The sequence below is a fragment of the Aphidius gifuensis genome, linkage group LG3 (genome assembly GCF_014905175.1).
Source record: "Aphidius gifuensis isolate YNYX2018 linkage group LG3, ASM1490517v1, whole genome shotgun sequence".
In the NCBI taxonomy this organism is placed as follows: domain Eukaryota; kingdom Metazoa; phylum Arthropoda; class Insecta; order Hymenoptera; family Braconidae; genus Aphidius; species Aphidius gifuensis.
In genome coordinates this window covers 6,212,995-6,238,041 of record NC_057790.1, presented here as the reverse complement: position 1 = coordinate 6,238,041, position 25,047 = coordinate 6,212,995, and the positions used below count along the sequence as shown (strand labels likewise).

At 28.1% G+C, this 25,047-nt stretch overlaps 1 protein-coding gene across 5 annotated transcripts in view; it reads left to right on the top strand.

The window, feature by feature from the left end:
* Nucleotides 1-23,280, top strand: part of LOC122851723 (neurogenic protein mastermind-like) — a 34,841-nt gene extending 11,561 nt beyond the window's left edge. The window contains exons 1-7 of one of the 5 annotated variants that reach the window (XM_044151146.1): nucleotides 6,323-6,653; nucleotides 12,305-14,392; nucleotides 19,057-19,416; nucleotides 19,509-19,689; nucleotides 19,772-20,203; nucleotides 20,271-20,519; nucleotides 20,603-23,280. In XM_044151146.1, the coding sequence (XP_044007081.1) occupies nucleotides 6,648-6,653; nucleotides 12,305-14,392; nucleotides 19,057-19,416; nucleotides 19,509-19,689; nucleotides 19,772-20,203; nucleotides 20,271-20,519; nucleotides 20,603-20,835 (3,549 nt within the window). In that variant the 5' untranslated portion in view covers nucleotides 6,323-6,647 and the 3' untranslated portion in view covers nucleotides 20,836-23,280. Of the gene's footprint in view, nucleotides 1-6,322; nucleotides 6,654-6,783; nucleotides 9,061-9,149; nucleotides 9,317-12,301; nucleotides 14,393-19,056; nucleotides 19,417-19,508; nucleotides 19,690-19,771; nucleotides 20,204-20,270; nucleotides 20,520-20,602 lie in introns of those variants that run through there. The other 4 variants (XM_044151144.1, XM_044151145.1, XM_044151143.1 and 1 more) reach the window with 4 other exon arrangements.
* Nucleotides 23,281-25,047: the final 1,767 nt, after the last annotated feature.

The following is a 25,047-nucleotide window of genomic DNA, read 5'->3' as shown; positions in this document are numbered from 1 at the left end:
AAATATGCATAGATTAGTAAAAAAAAAAGGGGGTTGGTTGGAGAAGGTTAATCAATTCAAATGTGTATCACCCACACTAAAAATTTCAATGCGACTTTCTCTCCCACTTGGATTTCTACGGCACTGTGCGCGTGACCGAAAAAGAAGGGTTGATGACAATCATACTAGTGGGGATGATGATGAAGATCCGTTACAGGTGGGGGTAATTTTATGCCCCTCTACTTTATAACAACAACGACACTCGTTCTCTATACACAGGAAAGCAATTTTTTTTTTTTTTTACACAATATGTAACGTGATATATTCATTTTTGATTATTCACAATTTTATATACTCATTTTTCAATATTTTAAAATATATTTATAGACAATTTATAGGCAACAAGTTAACCAGTCTATTTATAAATTTTGATCTATTGTCTTTTTAGCAAATTTTTATTTATCTAATCAGCTGCTTCCGTTTGATTACACTATCCTCAATTATTATTTATTTTTATTTAACATTAAACTGTTGATTATATCAAAGCAGATTTAATTTTTTCCAAAAAAATAATTATAAAAGTATATATCAAATAAAAATTGATCGATATAAATATTATTTTATTTCTCTCTCTCTCTTTTTTATCACATATGGACTTGTGGACGTCCTCGCAACTAACAACATACATATATTTAATATTTTTTTTTCTTTTATATATATTGCACAATTTTACTAAGTAATTTGTAGGTTTTAACCAAGGTTTTTGTTATACACTTTAACCAGTTGTATGTATAGCAAAAATATTTGCGTAATCTTGTGTCGCATATATAATAGGCGCAACAATAAATCGACCTTCTTTTTATTTGTCTGGCGCCAAAGTACATGGATATATACTTTTTTTGAATAGTATTTTTAAAAACTTTTCAATTTTCAAAATGGAAAGAAAATATAATAATATGAGTAACGACAAAAGAGACTATAATAAAAATACATCAGACAAAATGAGAATATATATATTCAGTCAGAGTCAAGGCTCATAAAATGTTGCATAGTAGATGAATGCATTTTCATCATGCTGGAAAACAACATGGCCATATAGATATGGTAGTAAATGTGGTCCAGTCGTTGAATATTTTATAAAATTCAACATTATTTTACCAAAGATATATGCACATTTATAAAACCTGTCTCATCTTTGCTCTCTCATTTGCAGTATAATATCCTCTATGTTATTTATTAATAATAACTCTTATATTTTTTAACAATGTATTTTGTATATTTATATTTATTATTTACAACATAAATATAAAATATATATACATTTTGTAATTTTACACTATTTAAATAACACTCCATTGTTTTCTCAATAAAATTTCTTTTTGCATAACAAAATATAACTTGTTGAAAATTTCGTAAGATCTATATATGGATTGTGAAATCTTCCGGAAACTTTAACATCTTCCGCTATAAAATTTTGTTATTTTCCTTTCTCTCTAAATGAAATTTTTTTTTTTAAAATATGCAAATTTAAAAAAATATATTGTGTAATGAAAAATTTCATTGAAATTAATTTTTCTTTTTTAAAGATGATCATCACGAGTAAAGATTGAAAAAAAAATAAATAATTAATTTCAATTTACAGGTGAAAGTTTTTACTCTACTAACCTTTATTTAAATAATTTTTTTTGACATGATTAATAATAAACAAAATAATCAAATCAAAAAAAAAAAAAAAGTGTCGTGATTGTTAGTATAAATGTGTGTATACATATTATATAAGATAATAGCCGGAAGATTATTTCTAGCTTGTAGGATAATGGTGAAGGTAGATGGTGAATTTATACTCCCCTGTATACAAGAAGTTTATTTACTCGAGTGCAAAGCTATTGGGGTCGTTGGGGTGAGCATCGACGCGCGAGTCAGTGACGCCTCTTTTCCCTTTCTCCAAAATTCAACTACCCTCAACTTCATTTTCTATATATATATATTTTCTCTTTTTCTCTTACACATTTTATTATTTTTTTTTTTCGTCTTTCTGTACTGCCAATATAATCCACGTTGTCTCTACTCACCGCGTAACAACCAGCATTGTGTATATGTATGTATTTAGTGTGTAAATATATATATATATATGTGTGGTTCTTACGCCACTGGGATCGATATCCCGGGAGGCCAAACAGTAAACAGCCGGTTGGTCAGGATAGTGTTGCTCCAATAGTGGGGGATATAAATGACGCGCGCGCGAGAATTTTGTATATATGGTGTGAAGACACCATTATATCGTCAACCCATCCACCCACCCAACCACCCAACATTACTACTACTTTAACCAAAGAGACCAACGACTCTAATATTACTATTTTGTAAAGATTCATATTGTATTTTTATCATCACGTACATATTAACCACTAAAACAAAAATTTAATCTTTTTTTAAATATTTAACCCTATTTTCATTAATTTTAATTTGTTAAAATTATTTTATAATAATAATGTCAATTAAAAAGCTAAACCATATTAATTTGATAATTTTTTATTTTAATTATTTCGCGTTTATAAAGAATTTTAAATTTTACTGGGTAATTTTTTTTTTTTTTTAATGCTATATAATAATAGTGTAAATTTCATAATAATAAATGTTGCAAATATTTATTCACATATGTTTAAGAAATAAACACAAAAATACACAGACTACGCCAATGACTGCACAAGGGGAATGCGACGCGGTTCAGTGGTGCTCAATATTAAGTAATATTTAAAAAAAAAAAATACAATTAAACATAAAAATATATTTAATTTAATTTTATATTAAATTTGAGTTTAGAATTTATATATTTATTTATAAATAGAAGAGTGTATGTTTAAAATTAATGTATAATTAAATGAATTAATTAAACAAGTTTATAAAAAGCTCATTTATATGATGTGTGTGACTTTGATCAGGGTATTAAATTCTCAGCAATAAACTCAAAGTCAGGTGGGTTTGACAGGGTGGTTTTCAGTGTGGGGGGTTTATACTGGTGAATGTTAGCTGAGGAGAAATATATATTTCCCTTCTACTAAAATTTTCATAATACAATATTCTTACATAGTAGTTTATGTAGAAGGGGTTAATTTCCCCTCAAGTATTATTTACCAGTCGCATTTTATAGCTGAAAGTCAGACAAGTCAAATCGTAAATATACTCACTCTTTGTGCATTTAAGCGCATGCGTTGTTAATTTTCACGGGGGTGGTTTTAAATATATATATACACTGTTAAGAATCCTCTTGCTTCTACTTATTTGTAAATTGCATATTGACGCATTTTGTCGGGACCCTCGTACTACTCACCCTCAATACTATTATCGCTTTTTAAAAAATTCTTTTATTATTCGATAATATCCCGTGTAGGAATCGCCAAGACTCACAACACGGCCATGCATTGGCCCATCAATGGCACCCAATGATTGGTAGCCAGGCATGGGCCATTCATGGTTCATCATTGGCAAACAACTGGCCCATTCTTGTACTGCCAATTCATGGTTCCGATTCATGGCCGAGCCTTGGCTGACTCTTAGATGGCCAATGATTGCCAACCATGCATCGGCCGAGCCTTGGCTGATTCTTAAATGGCCGATAATTGGCAACAATACATGGGCCAAGCCTGGCTGATACATTAACGGCCATTCGTTGGTTGCCGATCATCGGCCAAGCCTTGATGGACGTTCAATGGCCGTTGCTTGGTTGCCAATCATTGGCCGATCTCTGGCTGATACATCAATGGCCATTGCTTGGTTGCCGATCATCGGCCAAGTCTTGGTAGACTTTTAATGGCCATTGCTTGTTTGCCAATCATTGGCCAATCTCTGGCTGATACATTAATGGCCATTGCTTGGTTGCCGATCATCGGCCTAGTCTTGGTAGACTTTAATGGCCATTGCTTGTTTGCCAATCATTGGCCTAGTCTTGGTAGACTTTAATGGCCATTGCTTGTTTGCCAATCATTGGCCGATCTCTGGCTGATACAATGGCCATTGCTTGTTGCCGATCATCGGCCTAGTCTTGGTAGACTTTTAATACGCTGCTTGTTTGCCAATCATTGGCCAACCTCTGGCTGATACATTAATGGCCATTGCTTGGTAGCCGATCATCGGCCAAGTCTTGGTACTTTTAATGGCCATTGCTTGGTTGCCATTCATTGGCCAAGTCTCGGTAGACTTTAATGGCCGTTGCTTGTTTGCCATTCATCGGCCAATCTTTGGCTCATACATTAATGGCCGTTGCTTGTCTGCCATTCATCGGCCAATCTTTTAATCCAAATGGCCAACGCATGGTTGCCATCACTGCCAAGCTTCGGCTGACTCTCGGGCGGCCAAGAGTTGGTCTTTTGTTGATTTGATTCAAATCAAAAATTTATTTATGACTTTCGTTATAGTCACCGTGGCCGAGTGGTAATGCTTCAGGATGTCGCACAGAAGACCTGAGTTCAAGTCCAGGTAGAATCAAATCTGAATAGTGTTTTAATGATAATTTCTTCAATTGATTATTAATAGCTTGTATAATAAAAGCCCGATTGTTAAATAATAAATAATAAAAAAAAAAAAAAAATATAAAAATATCTAAAAAAATATTTTTTTTTTTTTTCAATGGAATTAATAAATGGGCCATACTTGGTTTACTCTTGGGGAACATCATTGGGCCATTCATGGCAGCCGATATTAAATTACCGTAACGCTCCAGGCTTGGCGCATTAATGGCCCATTAATGGCAAGCCAATAATGGCTGATGGTTGGTCTACTCTTGGCTTACCCTTGGTATATCAATGGGCCATTAACGGGCCATTAATGGGCCATTTATCGGGCCAATCTTGGCGAACATTATTGGGCCATTAATGGCAGCTGATATTAAATTACCGTAACGCTCCAGGCTTGGCGCATTAAAGGCCCATTAATGTTTGCCGATTATTGGCCGATGTTCGCCGAGCATCGGCCGATGCTTGGCCGTGTTGTGTTCTCCTACACGGGATATAATCTCTTTGGCTGTTTTTTTTTTAATGATAAAATGAAATACTGATGAATGGGAAAATGTTTATATATGATTAAAAATTATCAGAAACAATGGAGTAATTTTTTTAAACTATTTTATTTCCAAGAAATTAAAAAAAGCTCTATTTGTTTATTGTTAAAATTTTTAATGATTGACTGGATTAGTTTTTTTATCATCCAATAATTGGTAAATAAATTTCTATATACAATTAGTCATTGCATGACTGTAAATAATTTATTACAATAATAATTTAACCTTAATTAATTGATGAAAATGATATACATAAAAAACTAAATTTGAAATATAATAAAATGTATTTTGAATGTCATTGAGGATCACTGGGTAGTGGCTTTAGTGGTAAGGATAAGCACAAGTTGAGATCATGTCTGTATAGGTAGAACAAGCTAAGCCACTGTATTGTAAAGAGTTGAAATATATATATATAATAATATAGAGAGATGCGTTGCCGTGCCAGTGACGGCCAGTGGCAGTGGCTGACTATAGTAGTGGTAGTACTACTTGCGCGTATTTTATCCAGTATACAATACCACCATGAACCCCGATGACGCAATGACTTGAGTACTGAGTTTGCGCAAAACTTGACATGACAATATCCTTCCCCCCCGCATGTGCAATTATACCCACACACTTTTATCCAATATAATAAATGAAAAAAAATACCAACGTACACACAAAAGTATATATTACATTTTGTTCTTTCAACATGTATAATAACAAACTAAAACTTGCTGTGTATATATTATAATTAAATGAACTCTTGAAACCTTTAAGCATTAAAATATATATAATTCAATCTGGATTTATCAACTTAATCAATGATTGTTGTCAAAGTAACAAACAAAATTATTATCAATGAAAATTTTTTTGTTTTTACGTAGGTGGGACGCTTCCGTCACTTACGTATTTAAATTCATTTTTATTAATAATATTATTGTTAAATTATAATTTAGATGCTTTTTTATTTTCATTATAATTTTTGGAATATATTGTAGTATATTTTTTGAGTCATGAAATGATAATCAACAGTAGTATGTCGGTGATTGGTGACTGATATATGCGGTAACTAGCTTATTGTTCATTTTTTACTGTAAATACATGCGCCCACAGTTATTTTATATTAGTATATGCATAAACATACGTATTTATTATTGTGATGCATTATATGTAAGTTGTGCTTTGATGATATTATGAGACACGAGACAGGTCGAATTGTACCGAGTTGATACGAGTCGACGCGCAAAGTATGTATAAATTCAACTCGAGTTATATTGGATGATAAAAATGAGTATAGAAACAAGTCAGTGACTGACGACTCTTTGAGGCGTTAACTTCGTTATGTTTATATTTATTTATTTTTAAATTTAAAAAATGTTATTTTTTTGTATTTCAAATACATTGCTATGTACTTGCATGAAAACACGTGTGCCGCGTGACAGTTGATAAAAGTTTATTATATTATATATTTGTACTCTGTCCGCGGCAATTTTAATATCGCGTAATATTATTATCAATTATAAATTTATTGATAAGAAAATTTTCATTTTTTTATTTTAAAAACAATCGATATTTTAATATATACATACAGTCATCATTGATGTAAGATTTCAACAACCGATAAGACATGCAAGTAAAGAAAACTTATAATTTTATTAATTTATATTTATTAAAAATATCATGATAATTAGACAAAAAATTTTTTCATTAAAAAAAACAGTACAATGATCATATTACTTGATTATTTTAATATATTTTATAATAACCATAAATATTATAAATTTCATATATACAAAAGAATCAATGACACACGCAAATACAAACAAAAGCTCTTCCGTTAGTAACTCATATATCATTCAACAATAATAAATTAAATTTACACATTTATGTCATAAAATAATTATTCAAAATAAAAATATTAAACAACATTAGCTCATGTGATGATCACTTAATAAACAAGTGATATTTATAATAAACAATTAATTGCATATATCAAAGTTAAAAAGAAAAATCAATTTGATTATAAATTTTAAATGAATATAGTCACATATTATCAACAGGAAATATTACAAATGATAACAAACTGGAAAAAAAATATATATACAATAACAATAATAATCGTATATGGTATATTGTAAAATTAAGTGGTTATTGTTGTTGATCATGAAGTGGTTTTTCCAAAGAAATCACTTGTGAATGAAGGACAAAAAAAATATGAAAAAACCGATAAATTAATACAAAAAAAAAAGGACATTGGCATCAAGAGATCTATCGACATACAGCATCATCGGTATTTGGCATCATCGAGTAGTCTACATGGTTAGATTGTGAGGTGACTGTTGAGCACGCGCACTTTCCACCTGCAAATGTATTGTGGCACGCGCCATCAACCGTCTATATCCCTCTTTTATGGCCCTCTGACTCCCTTTCCTCCTTACAGTCGTATTATCTGTATATATTTTTATATATATATTTATATCCCCTACTCAGTGGGACAACATTTCCCATACCTCCCACTGTTACTTCTCTCGCGCGTCGTTATACGCGTGCCACACAACAACGGTGAGACTCACTCAACTCGGAACAACGCGCAGGAGTCAATCGCTCGTGGGCTTCGTCTTCGACTGGACGAACACCAAGTTCATCCTATTAATTAAAGCTCATTTCGAATTTCTTCCATCAATTTTTTTTTCGGATAATTTGCAATTTTTTTTCTTCCTTCTTTTAATTTAAAAACATTTATAAAATTTTTTTTTTTTGAAATTTAATAATGTATTAAGTTTTTTATTATGATAAACTTTTTTTCATTTAAAAAAACAAGTGTAGTAAGATAATTTAAACATTAAAAAAAAAGGGAACAAGGATTTTACAGTGTTTTTTTTATTTTTTTTTATTTTTTCATTATTGTTAAGTGTAGAAATATAATTCCATTAGTGAAATTTGAATTTTATGATTTATCAAAGATATAAAACTTTTTTAATTGAAAATACTGATTTATTGATTGTAAATTAAATTGATATATTTAAAAATGAACAAAACAATAATATTAAAAAAAATTATTGTGAATATAAATGATAAAAGTAACATCGACATTTAAAAGATTGCTTGAAACCACCTGTTGACAATTTACGAGTGGAAAATTGATGAGTAGTTGGTCAAGTGTATTTATTAATTTTTGAAGAGAAAAAAAAAACTAAATTATTTATACATAATAATGTGATAAAAAAGAAGAAGAAGAATTTTAAAAAAAGTAAAAATAATGATTGAATTATGAATGATTCATTAACAAGTTGATTGACTGGTTCATCATGATGATGCTAGCAAAATGTCTGTCTATATATTAACACGATAAATAATAAAGTCAAGTTGGCATGTGAAAATATTGACGCATAGCAAAGTTGAGAAGGGATTCCGTGCGATACTTGGATTGTAATCGAGTGGAATGTCAAACACACTGGACTCGTCACCCAATACAACGATGCTTGAGTGGGCAACTTGCCGCCCATTGGTCATTCCCCATGTTAGAATGAGGCGCTATCGAACTCGTTAACTAATATCTGTTCCATCACACCAGATAAAAATTAAATTTTAAAAATCATAAAACCAGTAATTTATCAAAAACAACATATATATTTTAAAAAAACAACAACAAATTCCAATCACATACCGGAAAACAGTGAAAAAAATAAAAAAAAAAAAGGTCACACGGTGGCAAACTACTCACGAACTTTAAATCGCACAAATTAATCCCACGTTTTAAATAAAAATTTAAAAAACAATTATCATAATAACAAATAATACCTCAAAAAATAATATAAATTAAATTTGTGCTTGTGTATTTTGTGTATAGATTTTTAAAAAACAAAAAAAAAATATATTAAATTGTACTTTTTAAATTTTTATCAAGTGATTCACAAAAGTGATAATAAAAAAGATTAAAAAAAATTTAGTAAATCATCAATAATGGCCTCGAAAAAAATTGGCAAAAATTTCAATTTTTGGAGTAAAATTATTGTTCAACATTGATAATTAAAATGATGGTACGTTTTGATTTAAAAAAAAAATTATTATAATATATTTTTAATTGTATATCCCACTTGCATTTTTTGCTGAATTGTATATATTTTTTTTTTGCAATTCTTTTTCATTTATATTTTATAAATATACACATACATTCAAGTGTATGTATGCACTGCAAGAAAAACGAGCAAATGCACGACAATGGATCGGGACGTCCGTCTAACGGAATTTCTAACTGGCCACACCGAGATAACACAACGATGCCACAACTTTCCGGTTTGTCTTTAAAACATTTTTCTGCAACTAAAGCAGCCGTTGTACTAATAATCCTCTACTGCATATAATACTTACAAATATTTATAAATAAAAAAAAATAAAAGTTTTAATAATAAAAAGTCATACTTTTTTTTTTTTAAATTAAAATTATAAATATGCACTCAAGATATTCTACTGTATGTGTATATAATTTCTTAGGTGAATAAATACCTCTCTCCCTGTCTCTCCCTGTCTCTCCCTGTCTCTTCTCTCTCCCTACACTTTTCTCTTTATATCTCTCCTTTAGCATCGACGTATTTCCACTCTTTATATATTTTGCCATATATATTCTCATGTGTGATAATATATTTATGTGTGTTTATGTATGAGTGTATTATATTTAGCCTCGTGACGGGTATCAAGCTCGTGCGGAAATAATGGTTATTCGTGACTTGCAATACATATATAGATATTATTTTTATTCAAATAAAGACAAAAATTTTTTATATACATATAAATAAACATAAATTAAAAAATATTTTATGTTAAAAATATATATTATTTAATTTTGATTGTTGATTTGATGCAGAATAGTTTTATCTATATGTAAAAATTAAGGGGGATGATTATAGAAGAGAGAGAGAGAGAGGGGGGTTGAATTTACTGAAGAACACGACACGGGACTCTCACCTCTTTTTACCTCTTACTCGCGAGGATTTTACTGGCGAGGTGGCGAGCCGAGGGAGGGCGTGTAAAACCTCTCGCCACGGATCGATAGAAAGGCCGGAGGGTTGAATGTACATAGATATATATACATATCAAAATATATATACCAGATTGTTATACATATATATTATATGTTGAATATACAATCTGCAAATATATATAGTGTGTGTGCGCGCGCGTATTAGTTTATATAATAGTACATACGAAATCGAGGCCTCGATGAATGTAGAGGGTAAAGGGCCCAGGCAGATTGCGGATACTTTTATATCAGTCATTGCTTATAATCATGATAATCATAATAACACGACACAGATATGATGAAAAAAAAATATTACATACATTTTTTTGTTTACAAGTTATTATTTATGTTTGTCAATGTAAATATAATTACATTGAATTATATTATTGTTGTTTTTTTATCTGAATGTAATTTTGATGTACACTTTTGTTGTTCTAAACAATATTAAATAGAACAACATCAAAGTGTAATAATTCCGTTGAGTATAATCGATCAAGAATTAGAAGCCATATACATATAAATTAATACAAACTTTTAAGTTATTTTATCCTTAGTTTATTATTTTTTTGTACATAGTTGAATATTGAAATGAAGATTTTATCTATATGTATACATATACAATTAACATGAAAAAAAAGAAAAGCTTTTTTGGTTTTTTATTTTTCAACTTACAATCGATTCTTTTGGTAGATATCCATCGGCAGTTGGACAGATGGTAGAGAGAAGATATGTATGCGCCGTTGAATCGATTTGAGAGTCGGCGCCGCGAAATGTTATAAAGGCGCGCGCGTCAAGTTTGTTCCGGTGGCGCCGGGGTGGACGGGAACCATCATCATCATACCGTACCAGCGAAGCGCATAGTAAAATTCATGATGAGAAAATAAAAAAAAGAAAGCAAGATGATAGAGAGAGAGAGAGAGAGAAAGAGACTCGTTGAAAATCCAAAAGCCAGTGTCCGCAATGTCTAGAAATGCACACACAGTGGTAAAAAGCTGTGCAAAAGAGTTGAAAAAGTGAACTACCGACACAGCCAACAGTACGGTTTAATACTTGGCTCATTCGCTTGGCTACATATACATATATATCTATAAAGTACTCTACCCGTTACCTGATGTACATATATATATAAACTTACGCCCGCGCGTACAGACCGTGTGGGGTGGCAATCGATACCTTGGCGGCACACCACGGTGTCACGGAAGTCGAACCCTCAGGCCCTATATATATATACATCTCTCTTAACCCTACAAAATTTATCAAGCTTCTTTCTTACACTCTCTTACATATAACTTTACTTATCTATCTGTTTTTTTTAACTCCCAATTTTCACTCCCTCTGAACATCAGCCAATAACCCTCCCCATGCACACACAAAATCCATATATACCGCGTGAAAAGCAATTATGTATATCATTTTGGTAACAGTTTGGGTCAATTTAAATTCAACACTTTTAAGAGAAAAATCAGGTCTTTTATATGCATCATATAATAAAACATATTTTTTTTTTTTATATATTGTAAATTTTCTATTAGCATGTATACAATTTTATATTCTTAAAGTTAATGCAATATATCTAACACACAAGCACATGCAAGTCTCAATTGTTTGTTCAATAGTCAATTCGACGGATAATGGGAGTTATGCCAATGTGCTTAAATATTTTGCATGATAGAATATTTATATATACACACATAGTCATCTACACTGCGCTGTTTGATAATGCAGTATGTACTTCCAACATATATATGCACACACTATTATGCGTCTGTATATTATATTCCATCTCACTTTTATATTAATATTACAAATGTAAATTATTATTTTTTTATTGTTATATATTTATATTTATGTGTGTGATATTGTATTTATTTTGTGGCAAAAATAATTTACTCATTTATTCATTAATTATAAAATAAATTTACGTTGTTTTAATTAAAAATATATTTTGTGCGTAATCATTTTGTTGTCCTGATATTTGTTATTGTAATTATGGAAATTGGTATATATACTTTCAAAGGGAACCTGGATAAGGCAATGAACTTTGATCCAATACTCTGAACAATATATACATGTATATTTGTAATTCATTAACTTTTTTTTTTTTTTTTTTCTGTAATTACTATTGTGAATGACTGGTCGATATTTAATTAATTTAATTAAAAAATATGTTGAAAAAAAAAAAACGAAAATAATTTATGCTAATTCTAGTTATTATAAATTAATTAATTAATATTATTTTTTATTTTTAAAATTTGTTTCAGCAGCAAAAGTTTTTAAAAAGAACTGCCGAGGATTTGGAGCCAACTGGTGCTGGACCAGTTGATGGTGGTTTTGGTGAACCACCAGTTAAAGTACAATGTTCACAAGTACCACATCAACATCAACAAGGACCAATTGGTCCAGTTGGTGGTGTACCACATCTTGGACATGGTCAACATCAAACTGGCAATGGTACAAATTCATCGGGTCCACAAATTGGAAACAATGGTTCAATTGGTGGTGTTGGAGTTGGTAACAACAATAATAATAATAACAACAACAATAATAATAATATAAATAACAACAACAACAGCAATAATAATAATAATAATAATGGACCTGGAAATGGAAATGGTGGTAATGGAAATAATGCAAATGAAGGATTAACGAAATTTTCAGTTGAAATTGTACAACAACTTGAATTTACAACATCAGCAGCAAATTCACAAGCACAACAAATATCAACAAATGTTACTGTTAAAGCACTTACAAATACATCAGTTAAAAGTGATCATGTTAATACAACATCATCACCAAAAACAATGGATAATTCAACAACTGTATCATCAAGAACTCAATCAAGTGGAAATAGTAGTGGTGTTGGTGGAGGTGTTGGTGTACCTAGTGGAGGTAATAATGTTGTATCAAATGGTGGTGGAGGTATTGGCTGTGTTGATATTGGTAATCTTGTTGAATGTAAACAAGAACCAGATAATGAATTTGTTGATCTTGAACAATGTGCTGCTGCACTTGAAAAAGATGTTGCTGCAAATGGTGCTGGTTTTCCTGGTTTTCCAGATTTTATTGGTGATGATGCTGGTGATCAAATAATAACACCAGATGCATTAAAAGATTTAATATCTGAAATATCTGATTTTCATCCAGAATTTATGAAAGATTTTGATTTTGAAGATAAAAATGTTGATCCATTATCTGGTGTTAATACAAGTGCCAATATCAATGTCAATTCAAATAATAATAATAATAATAATATTGTTAATGGTTTAAATACTACCAATAATAATAATAATAGTAATAATAACAACAATAGTAATAATAGCAACAACAATAATAATAATAGCAACAATACAAATAATAATAATGTTGGTACAAATAATAATACAATTGTTGTTGGTAATAATATTGGACCAATAAATGGTCAAATAAAAATTGAAGATGACAAAGATAATATTCATCATCATATTAATAATAATACCAATAATAATAATGGTGGTACTAGTAATGGTACAAATAATAGTAATGGTAATATTGGATCAAATTCAAGTCCTGGTAATATTGTAACATCATCACAATATTCACCAGCACGTATGCCTTATTCTGGTCTTGATTTTAAATCAGAAATGAATCCAGCAGCACAAACATTAAAACAAATGGCTGAACAACATCAGCATAAAAGTCAACAATTAGGTCTTGGTTTTAATTCAGCAGCTGTTGCAGCTGCTGCTGTTGCACGTGGTCCAGCATCACGTTCACCATACGCTGAATTTTCACAATTTAATAGTAATAATAATAATAATAATAATGAAGGATACTTGGGTAGTCCTGGAAATAATGTAACAACAAATCAAAATCAAAATGCTCAAAATCCTGGTCAAAATGCTTATCATAAAAATAATAATAATAGTAATAGTAATAGTAACAATAATAATAGTAATAATAGTAATAATAATAACAACAACAACAACAATAATAATAATAGTGGTGGTTTTGTTGGACAAAATCAAACAAGTGATATATTTGCATCACAAACACAATTTTCAAATATTGATATGAAAAGGCCTCAACAGACAAGTGGAAAACCAAATTTACTTGGACCCACTGGTGGTGGTTATAAACAACAGTATTCACCTTATGGTAGTCCTGGTTCAGTGCCAAATCATGGTAGTCCTGGTTATCCATTACCACCAAGAGGTAATGCACAAACTGGTGGACAAAATCAAAATGGTCCTGGACAAGGTGGTCCATTTACAAATTCAACACCACCAAGACCATCATCTGGTTCTGGTACATCAACATTACAAATTAATCAAGCACAACAACTTCATATATCAAATCCAGGACATCAAATTCAAGTAAGTTTTTTTATATTTAATTTTTTCAATAAATATATTTGTTTTAATTTAAATAATATATCTAAACATCTGTTGAATTGTATAGTAAAATTATTATAGTCGTTGCTGTTGTTTATTTTTATTTTTATTTTTTTTTGTTGTTGCCACAGTATCGATGCGCAACAAGTTGTTTTTTATATATACATGTATACACTATATACAGTTTTACTTTCTTTGTATGATACTCGACCGAGCAATCTTGTCTTTATCAAAAAAAAAAAATAGATTTTTCTTAGACATTAAAAATAAATTTAGCTTTTATAATTTACAAAAATTAATAATAATATTATAGTAATTTAAATATATATTAATAAAATTTAATTTTATTATTTTTAATTAAATGAAATTTTACGTAATGATGATAATTGAGGGCATGTCGTCACATACGTATGGTTAGACTACTGATATTATAATATATGCCAACTTGTGGTGATCAAAGATGCAAATGTCCTGATTATACCAACAACCAATAGTCTTTTTTTTGTTATTTACGTATTTATGATAATTATATTAATACATATATATATCTTTTGTTATTTTCTGATCGTCCAAACACCCTTCTATATATTATTTTTGACCGGAAGTCGATGTCGTCGTTGTTAGGCGCGTTTGGTGGCCTCCAATTTTTAGTTCAAAGGTTACACTTTTATCCTATACATTCATTATTTATTTTTTTTTATTTTCTCAATAAACATATTAAGTATATTTACATAAATATTTATACGCAGATTAACAATATATATTATTTTTTTTCCTTCAAAAGAATTAAACTATCCATAATTTTCCCATTAACATGCGTTTGACAAAAATTGATATTTATCTTATTTGTATATATATATTTTTTTTTCCCATCTATTTGATCTGATTGACGCTAACCCTTGTGTGTCATTTATTCAAAATGCATATATGTAAAAAAATATTTAAATTCAAATAATATTTAAATATCATTTTGACCTTTTTTTTTTTTTTTCAAAAATAATATTAAAAATAGTTAATTAATATTTATAATAAAATAATAATTAATATGTCAAATTGATTGTTCACGTATTTAAGAATAATAATCTAAAAGGCACATTCCATAATATCGCGATGAAATCAATACCCATGTCCCTCGTTGTAACCTACATCGACTCGACGTTTGCCCACGTACAGTCTAGACCGAAATTTTCTCGCCTCACTAACAACATTACATTCATTTTGAATTTTTTTATCAACTCAATAATATATATATTTAAACAATAAACAACAATTGTATTATAATTATTTTTTTAAATTGTATATATATATATTTGTCGAGTGTGTTTTCTTCGACAGTCCTGGTTGTTGTCGCGTGCTAATTTTAGACTCGACCGTGACACCGGTGTACTCAACGCGCCATTCAACTTGTATAATTTATACGTATATATTTGTATTATCTATCTATAAATACGTATATACATATGAACAATTATTTTCTATCAAACTAATAATCTTTATCATTTTATTTTTTTTTAATTTTTAATGATAAATTTTATATATGGCTTAAGTGTATAATAATATTATTATATTGATTAAATTTACATGAATGCATGTGTACTTGTAGTGTGCCAGATGAGTTAATTTCTATGAGTAATACACATAGTCGATGATGATGACGACGACGACCACGACGACAATGATGACGGTGTGTTGACTAGTTCGTAGAACTATAATATGCGCCTTCTGGAACTCGTAAAAATTATAATATATATACTTTTAATTCAGGCCAAATAAACACAAGGCAAATATAAATTTTAAAACTATAAAATTTTATAATTATTAATTATTTTTTTTTCTCTTTAAACTAAAGGTTTTTTTGTTCGTATAATTTTTTTTTTTTCCCTCTTTTTTTCTTGCGCTGAAATTTAAATTAATTATTATTTTTAACTAGTCAATAATTTTTTGGAAATATATATAGTTTTATTTATTTATTTTTTATTTATCATAATTTTAATACTTAGCCGCAGTGAGTTGTGTTTATTCTCGATAAGATAATACCATCTTAATTCAGGTCACCGGAAGTCGTTGTTAAGAATAGTGTGTCATGGTATTATTTTATTTATTCATTTTAAAATATATTTTTTTCATATTTATTTATTCAATGTATTTAAAAATTATTATTATTTTTTTTTTAAATCATATTTGTGCGTTGTTGATGTTACCAATGAGCATGACGCAAGTTAAACTTATAATAATTTCGAAGAAAAGGTGTGCACAGTGTATATACACAAAAATATATACAAACTTTGTATACCATGTGACATGGATGGGATAAGATTAGATTGAGCTGCAGATATTTGTTTCTTTATATTTATTTTACACTTTATTTATTGCTGATATTTTACTCTGTTTTTTTTTGTACTCTATTCGTACTTATTTTGGCACTCGAAAAATATTTATTAAATTATATATTAACAGTTTAATTTATTAAATATTAAAAGTTAAAACTTGCGAGAGTCTTGTACAAGCTCATACAGATTTTTCATTTTTTTTTTGTAAGTGTAAATACTTGAAGTACAAAAATATTTAAACAATAATAATACATTGATAAATTAAAATTAAATAATGATATAATTATTTAAAAAGCAAAATATAGTTTTTTTTAAAAAAAAAGAAAAATACAGTTGAAAATTATTTAAATATGAAAACTAGGGCAAATTTGCACATCTTTCTTTCATGACACAGCCTGGAGCAAGATAGTATGATGCTTCTCGTTGTCGACTTGCTGGGTCGATGGTCTGGCATTCGTAATCACCACATCTACTTACCAGCTTCTATGTTAGTGACTATCTGGCACTAGGTGCGGCTCTAGCTCACACCACTTTGATTATACACTTTCATCATGAAATCATGTATCTATCTAGTTAGGATAACAATCCGTTTTTATGAATATAAAAAAGCCAACTTATTGTCATCAAAATAAATATTTAAAAATTATTATAAAAAATAAAAAACCACTTAAAAATTCATGAATGCATTCAATATTGTATAGAAATTTAATTAATAAATTTACCAACACTGCAGTCTTATTGTCAACTATCACTTTGATATATTACAACAATATTAACATCAGTTTAAAAATAATATATTTATTTTTCCCTGGAATATATATAGTAAAAATTTATCATTCGACTAGTCGTTGATTGAATAACTAATTTAGTTTGTTGTAGATTTAGTATTATATCATTGCACAATACACATTTACAAAGTATATATATGAAAATAGTGGGTTGAGCTTTTGGACGTAATTTGCAGTAGCCTACATAGTCACAGTATCCTCGTTGCCTGCTGTTGTCACGGATAGTAGTATACGTTTGCGTATCAGCCACGTATGGAAGCAGACAGAATATATATACAAAAGCACTAAATGCCGCTATCGGAAATCGATACAGGAGAACCTCATATATAGATAGATATAGCCATCAGAATATTTTGTTGTTCAGCTACTCATCATCATTTATCCAAGTCTTATTCCCATCATCAAAAAATATAGCATTCAAAATCATGTGTATATACTTTTTAGACAGTTAAAAATATTACCAAAATTTGTCAATTCATGATGTCATAATAAAATTTTATATTTCATGTATAACAATTGATTTATGATTATAAAAATTATTGAGATTTATATGCGAGCATCATCATGACCATGTATTTATTTTTATTTTATTTATTTATCATGTAAAATGATCGAATAATTAACAAGAAGGATCAAAAAAAATAAAAGAAAATGTATACAAAAGATTAATAAGATGATGATGATTTTAAAATAAAGAAAAGAAAAGTGATTTTTTTTTTGGGGAAAATTAATTGAGTAGTTGAAGTGTTCAAACACTTGCTCTCTCTTGAATATGGTACAGCAATATGGACAATAGAAAAAAAAAACAACAAAAAGGGTGGTGATGATGATGACGATAGTGGTGGTGATGGTGGTGATGGTAGTGATGGTGGGAGTGGAGGTCAGCGGCCGCAGTCTTGCGCTACATGGCCTCCTCTCACAGTAAAATTTAAATCCAAAGACTTTTGCGTATTACAGACAGACAAACATGCTATCCAACATTAAACAAAAGAATAATACAATAATAATAATGTTATTAATTATATATATATATAGAATCTATATTGTATATGCAACAGAATGCAAGATATGTCAGAATTTACAGTGATTAACAATTTCAACATCATGATATTAGCCAGGATATAATCATCACCATGCTTGTATATAATTGACGTGCAAACGGCCAAACGTGACTGCTATGTCAGTTTCTCTCACAATCTATGCCTTGTTTTATATATATATACATATCATACATTTATAAAACACAAATATATATGTTTTTATGTTGTTATTCTACGTATTTATGATAATAATACGATCTTGAATTCTTGTCTGCGAGTTGAAAATAAAAATCAGCAGCTACAGCAGCAGCAAACTGTGAACAATTTGCTGATATCTACAGTACACAGTGGCTGTTGTTGAATCGATTTATTTTGTATTTTTAAATGTCAAAAATTTTGTTTATTATATAATATTTTAATTTATCATACTGATGAATATTTTAATTATAGTTTTCTTTTTTTCTTTTTCGTTTCTTTGTATGGTAAAGGTATCAGCTGGACAGCATATGCAATTGACGGGTGATTTAAAATCAGGTGTATCTGTTGCTGCACAACAGGGAATGTATTTTAATCAACAACAAAGCCAAAATCAAACAGGACCAACTGGTCAAACTGATACATATTGTTCTGTATCACAATCACAAACAATTAATTTTACACAACAAAGTTTAAGACAACGTGCTGCAGCTGGTGGTGGTATACCACAACCAGGTACTGGTCCACCAACTGGTCGTGGTCATCCACAACAACAACAAGTACCACCAGGACAAGTTGATCAACATCAACATGCTAAATTAATTCATCAACAACAACAACAACAGCAACAACAACATTTACTTCGTGCACAGGTTTGTTTATTTGTTTTTAAAAGTATTATTAATAAATAATAATATAAATAATATATATTTATTAATTTGTTTGTCTTTTTTATTTAAAATAGGCAATGCAACATCAGCAACACATGACAGCAAGTATGGCTGGTGTTAGACCACCACCACCAGAATACAAAGCAGCAGCACAAGCACAAATGATGCATGCTGGTATTGGAATGGGACAACAAACGAGATTTTCAAATACAGGACCAATTAGAAGAGTTGCACAACAAGCTATGCCACCTTCTGGTAAATATAATATTTAAAAAATTTATATAGTTTTATCAAATAAAGATTTATATAAATTTCTATTATTATTATTATTAAATAGGTCCAATGATGAGACCACAAATGGCACCTCAACAACAACAACAACAACAACAACAGCAACAACAACAGCAGGCATTACATTCTGCTGGTGGAAATATGTATATGGGTGGTGTAGGCCCTGGTGTTGGAGGTGCTGGTGTTGGTAATGGTGGTGTTGGTAGTGGTGGAGCTGGTGGAATGGCAGCAATTGGTGGAATGCATCAAATGCATCAAAGATTAGGACCAGGTTATCCGAGAACAAATAATCAACGGCCGCCAAATGTTAGTGTTGGACCATCTGATGTTATTGGAAATAGTATTACTGGGCGTGGTGGTGTACAACAAGAATGGCGACATCTTGCTATTATGCAACAACAACAACAACAACAGCAACAACAACAGCAAGGCTTTCAAGGACACATGCGACCGCAATTTAATCAACAATCACATCAAGGTAAAATATTATTATTTATTTTAATAAATTACATTGTTTATTTAATGATAAAATTATAATATTTCAGGTGGTTTTGGTATGGGTGGAAATGGAGGAATGCAAATGAATGCAGCACAAATGCAACATCAATTAATTCGTTCACAAAGTGGTGGTATGCCTGGTAATAATATGACAAATACTTCACAAATGCAACAATTATTATCACAACAACATCAACAACAAAATCTTGCAATGCAACAAGGCAATAATCAAATGTCCATGCAAATGCAAATGTCACAAACTTCATCAGTTAGTTCAGTTACAAATGCTGGAACAGGTATTTAATTTATTAAATAATATACAATTTTTAAAAGTAATATATTGATGAAATATTAATATTATAAATTTGTTTTATTTAAGGATCACCATTACATCCACATCAACAGTATGGAGGTGGTAGTCCAGGTGTTAGAAATTTACCTCAACAACATAATCAACCAGCTTCCACAACAACTGATCAATCAGTATCAGCAGCAACTGATTTTAGTCTTGAATTTCTTGACAATCTTCCCACTGGTGATTCATCAAATTTCAATGCCCAAGATATATTAAATTCACTTGATACAACGGCGGGTTTTCTTGATTCACTTTAATGTGGCTTTCAATTGTTAGTTAAACTAATCGTGAATTTTTAAGCAGGCTGTTATATATTAGGCAATCACATCTTAGTCAATTTTATTATTTTATTACTATTTGTTTGTTTGTTTGTTTTTATTATTGTTGATCATTTTTATGATCAAACAGTTTATGATGACAGAGAGAAAAAAGAATTTAAAAAATAATTAGAAAGCACAAACGACTACATAATTAATTATTATGAAAATAATAATATTCCAAATAATTTATTGTTAAAATTAATGTACGTACGATTTTGCTTTCTTTTATTTTAATCTCTGGTGCATTGAAGAGTGCCTACGTCGACGCCACACAACTTTGACGTGTACTCAATTTTTTTTATTTTTGTTTTTTTTTTGTTTTACAACTTTATGACTGTAGCCATAGTTTCACTGTAGGTAGAAACATATTTAAAAATAATAACTGAATAAATGAAAATGGCGTTACTTATATGAATCAATGAAAAATAAAAAAAATACTATTATAATAATTTGATACCGTTAAATTTTATATAAAAAAAAAACGAAAAGGAAAATACAAAAAAAAAAAATATAGATGAAGCTTTGTGTACCATTTAAATAATAATAATTATTATTATAGAAATATTCAATTGACATGTATACAAAGTACATGATTATATAAACAAAAAAAAAAAATTATTGATTAAGATAAAGTCAATTATAAATTAAAGAAAAATAAACATTTGAGATAGAAAAAAAAATCTATTGATTCAAAGATAATTATTATTCGCCGAGAATAAACATTTTTTTTGGCTACAAGTTGCTGAAAATAGTAATGTTTACTATGCTCTATATATTATAATTAAATTTAGAAAAAAAAAAAAAAATATTCAATCATGACTAAATAAAATTAATCAACTTTACATACAATATTGATTGTAGAAGAAATTTAATTATAAAAAGATCAATTATCTTGAACAAAATATAAAAATAAAATGAAAAATAAAACAATCTAATTTTAATGTTACGCTAGAAAAAAAAAAATGATATCGTTCATGTATTAAATGGTGAATTAACACCAAATTTTGTTATAGAAAAAAAAAAAAAAGAAATTAAAAAAAACATTTTTTTTTTTTTTTTTTCTATTGCGATAAAGCGCATTCGAAAAACTATGTAAATTTATTGCGAAATCACTTGAATGCGTTGTATCGCTTAATTAAAATTACAAGAAAAAAAAAAAATATATATACCTCTGTTTTTTTTTTTTTTTTTCGGCACAAATTTAAATGAATTTTAAAAAGAAAATAAACATTTCCTAATTCGCAGTTTATGCGTTATTTAATGCTGCGTACAACAATCGGTTGTAAACATAAAAAAATTATTAAAAATAAGTAAATACATTGCATGCTTTTAACAATGTACGTTAAAGCTTTAAAATTTATTTAATTTTTTTTTTTTCTCAACGATTCTCTCTATACTCTGCTCTCATTAAAAAAAAGTCACAATATTTCCATGATACGTTGGAAAATAAATACGTTAGGAAATTTATACTCTGTTGATTATTAAAATAATAAAATAGTTTTAAAATTGTATTATGACCAGATCAATGTTAATTTAAAAATACAAAAAAAAAAAAAAAAAAAAAAAAAAATAGCATAACTAAATCTTCCCAATAATTGAACATTCCATAAATGGATCCTCAATAAAAAAAAAAATATGGATCACACAAAATCAATCCTTGATTACAATTATTATTTTTTTTGTTTTTTTACCCAAATAGAACAAATTTATAATTAAACAAAACAATTAAATAATTGTTTGAAATAAATAATATAGTAATTCATAATAAATCTATAAATAATAAATGATTTTGTAGAAATTTTTTCAAGTTGATGGAACAACTTATTTATGACAGTATACAATATTTGTGAGCCACAAAATATATATGTGAATTTTGATGAAATGATATAATCTTGGTTAATATTGGGGCCACGAATAAATAATCTTAAAAATATGAAAAATACATCTTAGAATATTTGAGACAGGTGCTCTAATAATTCTTGTATTATATACAAATCAAAAAAAAATTAATTAAATAATACTACAAATAAAATAAAAACATAAAAATAATTATCATCTAAAGCTAAATTGACATGTAAAACAAGTATTTTATTTAATTACAAATTTACTGGTATTTTTTTCTTTGAATTATTTATGATAATAAACAACTTAATGAGCATTAGGGGACCAACGTCATTACAGTGAATCGTTAAATTGTTAATTAAAAAATTCTTCATCATGAAAAATATATAAAAAATAATTTCCATTGATGTATATAAATTACATACTTGATACATTTGTTGTATTTAAAAAAAAACAAAACACAAAAATGGACAAATAAATACGTTGAATTTGTTTAACAAAAACAATGAAAAATATATATTCAATTTGTTGTTATTTAAATTAAATAAATATTATTAAAATGTAATTTAGTTTTTCCTCTTTTTAAATATAACAAAAAATCATTTCACCATTAATTTTTTCATGATGATGATGACAACGATTCGCTGTTACTATCTTCGATAAACAAGACTAAAAAATATTCAAATTTTGTGTCATTAAAAATATGGGCGTGTTGCAATTGATTGTCATACTTCATCCATCATCTTGATTTTTTAATAAATAATACTCTTTTAATAAAAAAGTGTTTTTTAAATTATGGATAATAACAATTACAATGCTGGCTTAATTATACCAGGAAAAATTTATATCAATTGATACATCAGTATTGTTTAAAAAAAATTTTTAAAATGTATAAAATAAATAAAGTATATACAGTGATAGATACACGTGATTGTAATATTTTTTTTTGTTCAAAAATCATTTATGATAAATAAGAAAATAATAGTGTGAATTATAATTATCATTAAAAAATTTTTATGCCACTCATTAAACATGTAAAGAAAAAAAAAATGAAATAGAAAAATCTGCAATTGTAATTATTCAGTAATTGTGATATATAGTTTATATATAAAATAATAATAGATTTATATCATGTTTCCAATGAAGGTGATAAAAGTAATCAATATTTTGTTGCTTAATCCAAAATAAAATATCATTTGATAATATGAACGTGTGTTTATCCAACGTATCATGGACATTGTTTTTGCAAGAATAAATTTTTTTTTTTTTTTAATAAAAATATACAAATAAATATAATTAATAATTTGTAAATACCAGGATTATGTTATTATTTATATTAATAACGAAAAAAGGTTTAATGAAAAATAAATATACTTACTTGTAGCTATATTATATAATATACAATATTAAAAGAAAATAATTAATAAAAAAATAAAGTTAATTGATTAACACAAAATGTGTATATATAAAATTACGATTGTAATCGTTTATGAAATAATAGATTAAAATAGTTTATTTGTAATTTTACTTGTTTTATTGTTACTTAATAAGAAAATATTAATGAAAATTTATTATTATTTGTTTGTTTTTTTTTTTATTGTTTGAAATATCGATTGGTTTATTGTCACTTTTATTCAGTATGAATTTTTTTTGGTTAAAAAAAATATAAAAATAAAATAAGCATAGTTAAAAATTGAATAAAAAGGTATTTGAATAAATGAAGTATTTTTTTTTTATCTTGTCTACAAGTTTCAACGCAATATTGTTTTTACGCATGAAATACAGCGCATCCCAAAAAAGAGAATAGGAATAATTTTTGTCATTTAATTTCAATTTGGATTTATAAAAATAAAATAAGATGTAATGGTAAATTATTATTGAAAGAACCACATGCTTTATTGTACGAAAGTCAGAATATTTTTATGCAATGTTGTAGGAATATTATTGTTTCAAAGTTAATATATAGATAATGATTGAAACAATAAACAAATTTATATGCAATTAAATTGGAAATTTAATTTTTTAAATTTTTATTATACAAACTTTTATGTTTTTTTACAAACTTACATAACATTCACGAAATTACTTGCATGAAATACAACACATGAAAAGTGAAACATCGACGGAAGTTTATATTGAAATTCGGCATTTTTTTTTCCGAAAATTCCATATACTTGTATGAACTTCACAAAACACAACGCAAAAATAAATTCAATATACAAGTTTGAATAATTTCAACATTTTTATCAAATCAGTAATTTAATTAATTTATTTATGAAACTGCAACAATAATACCTCGTACGAAAT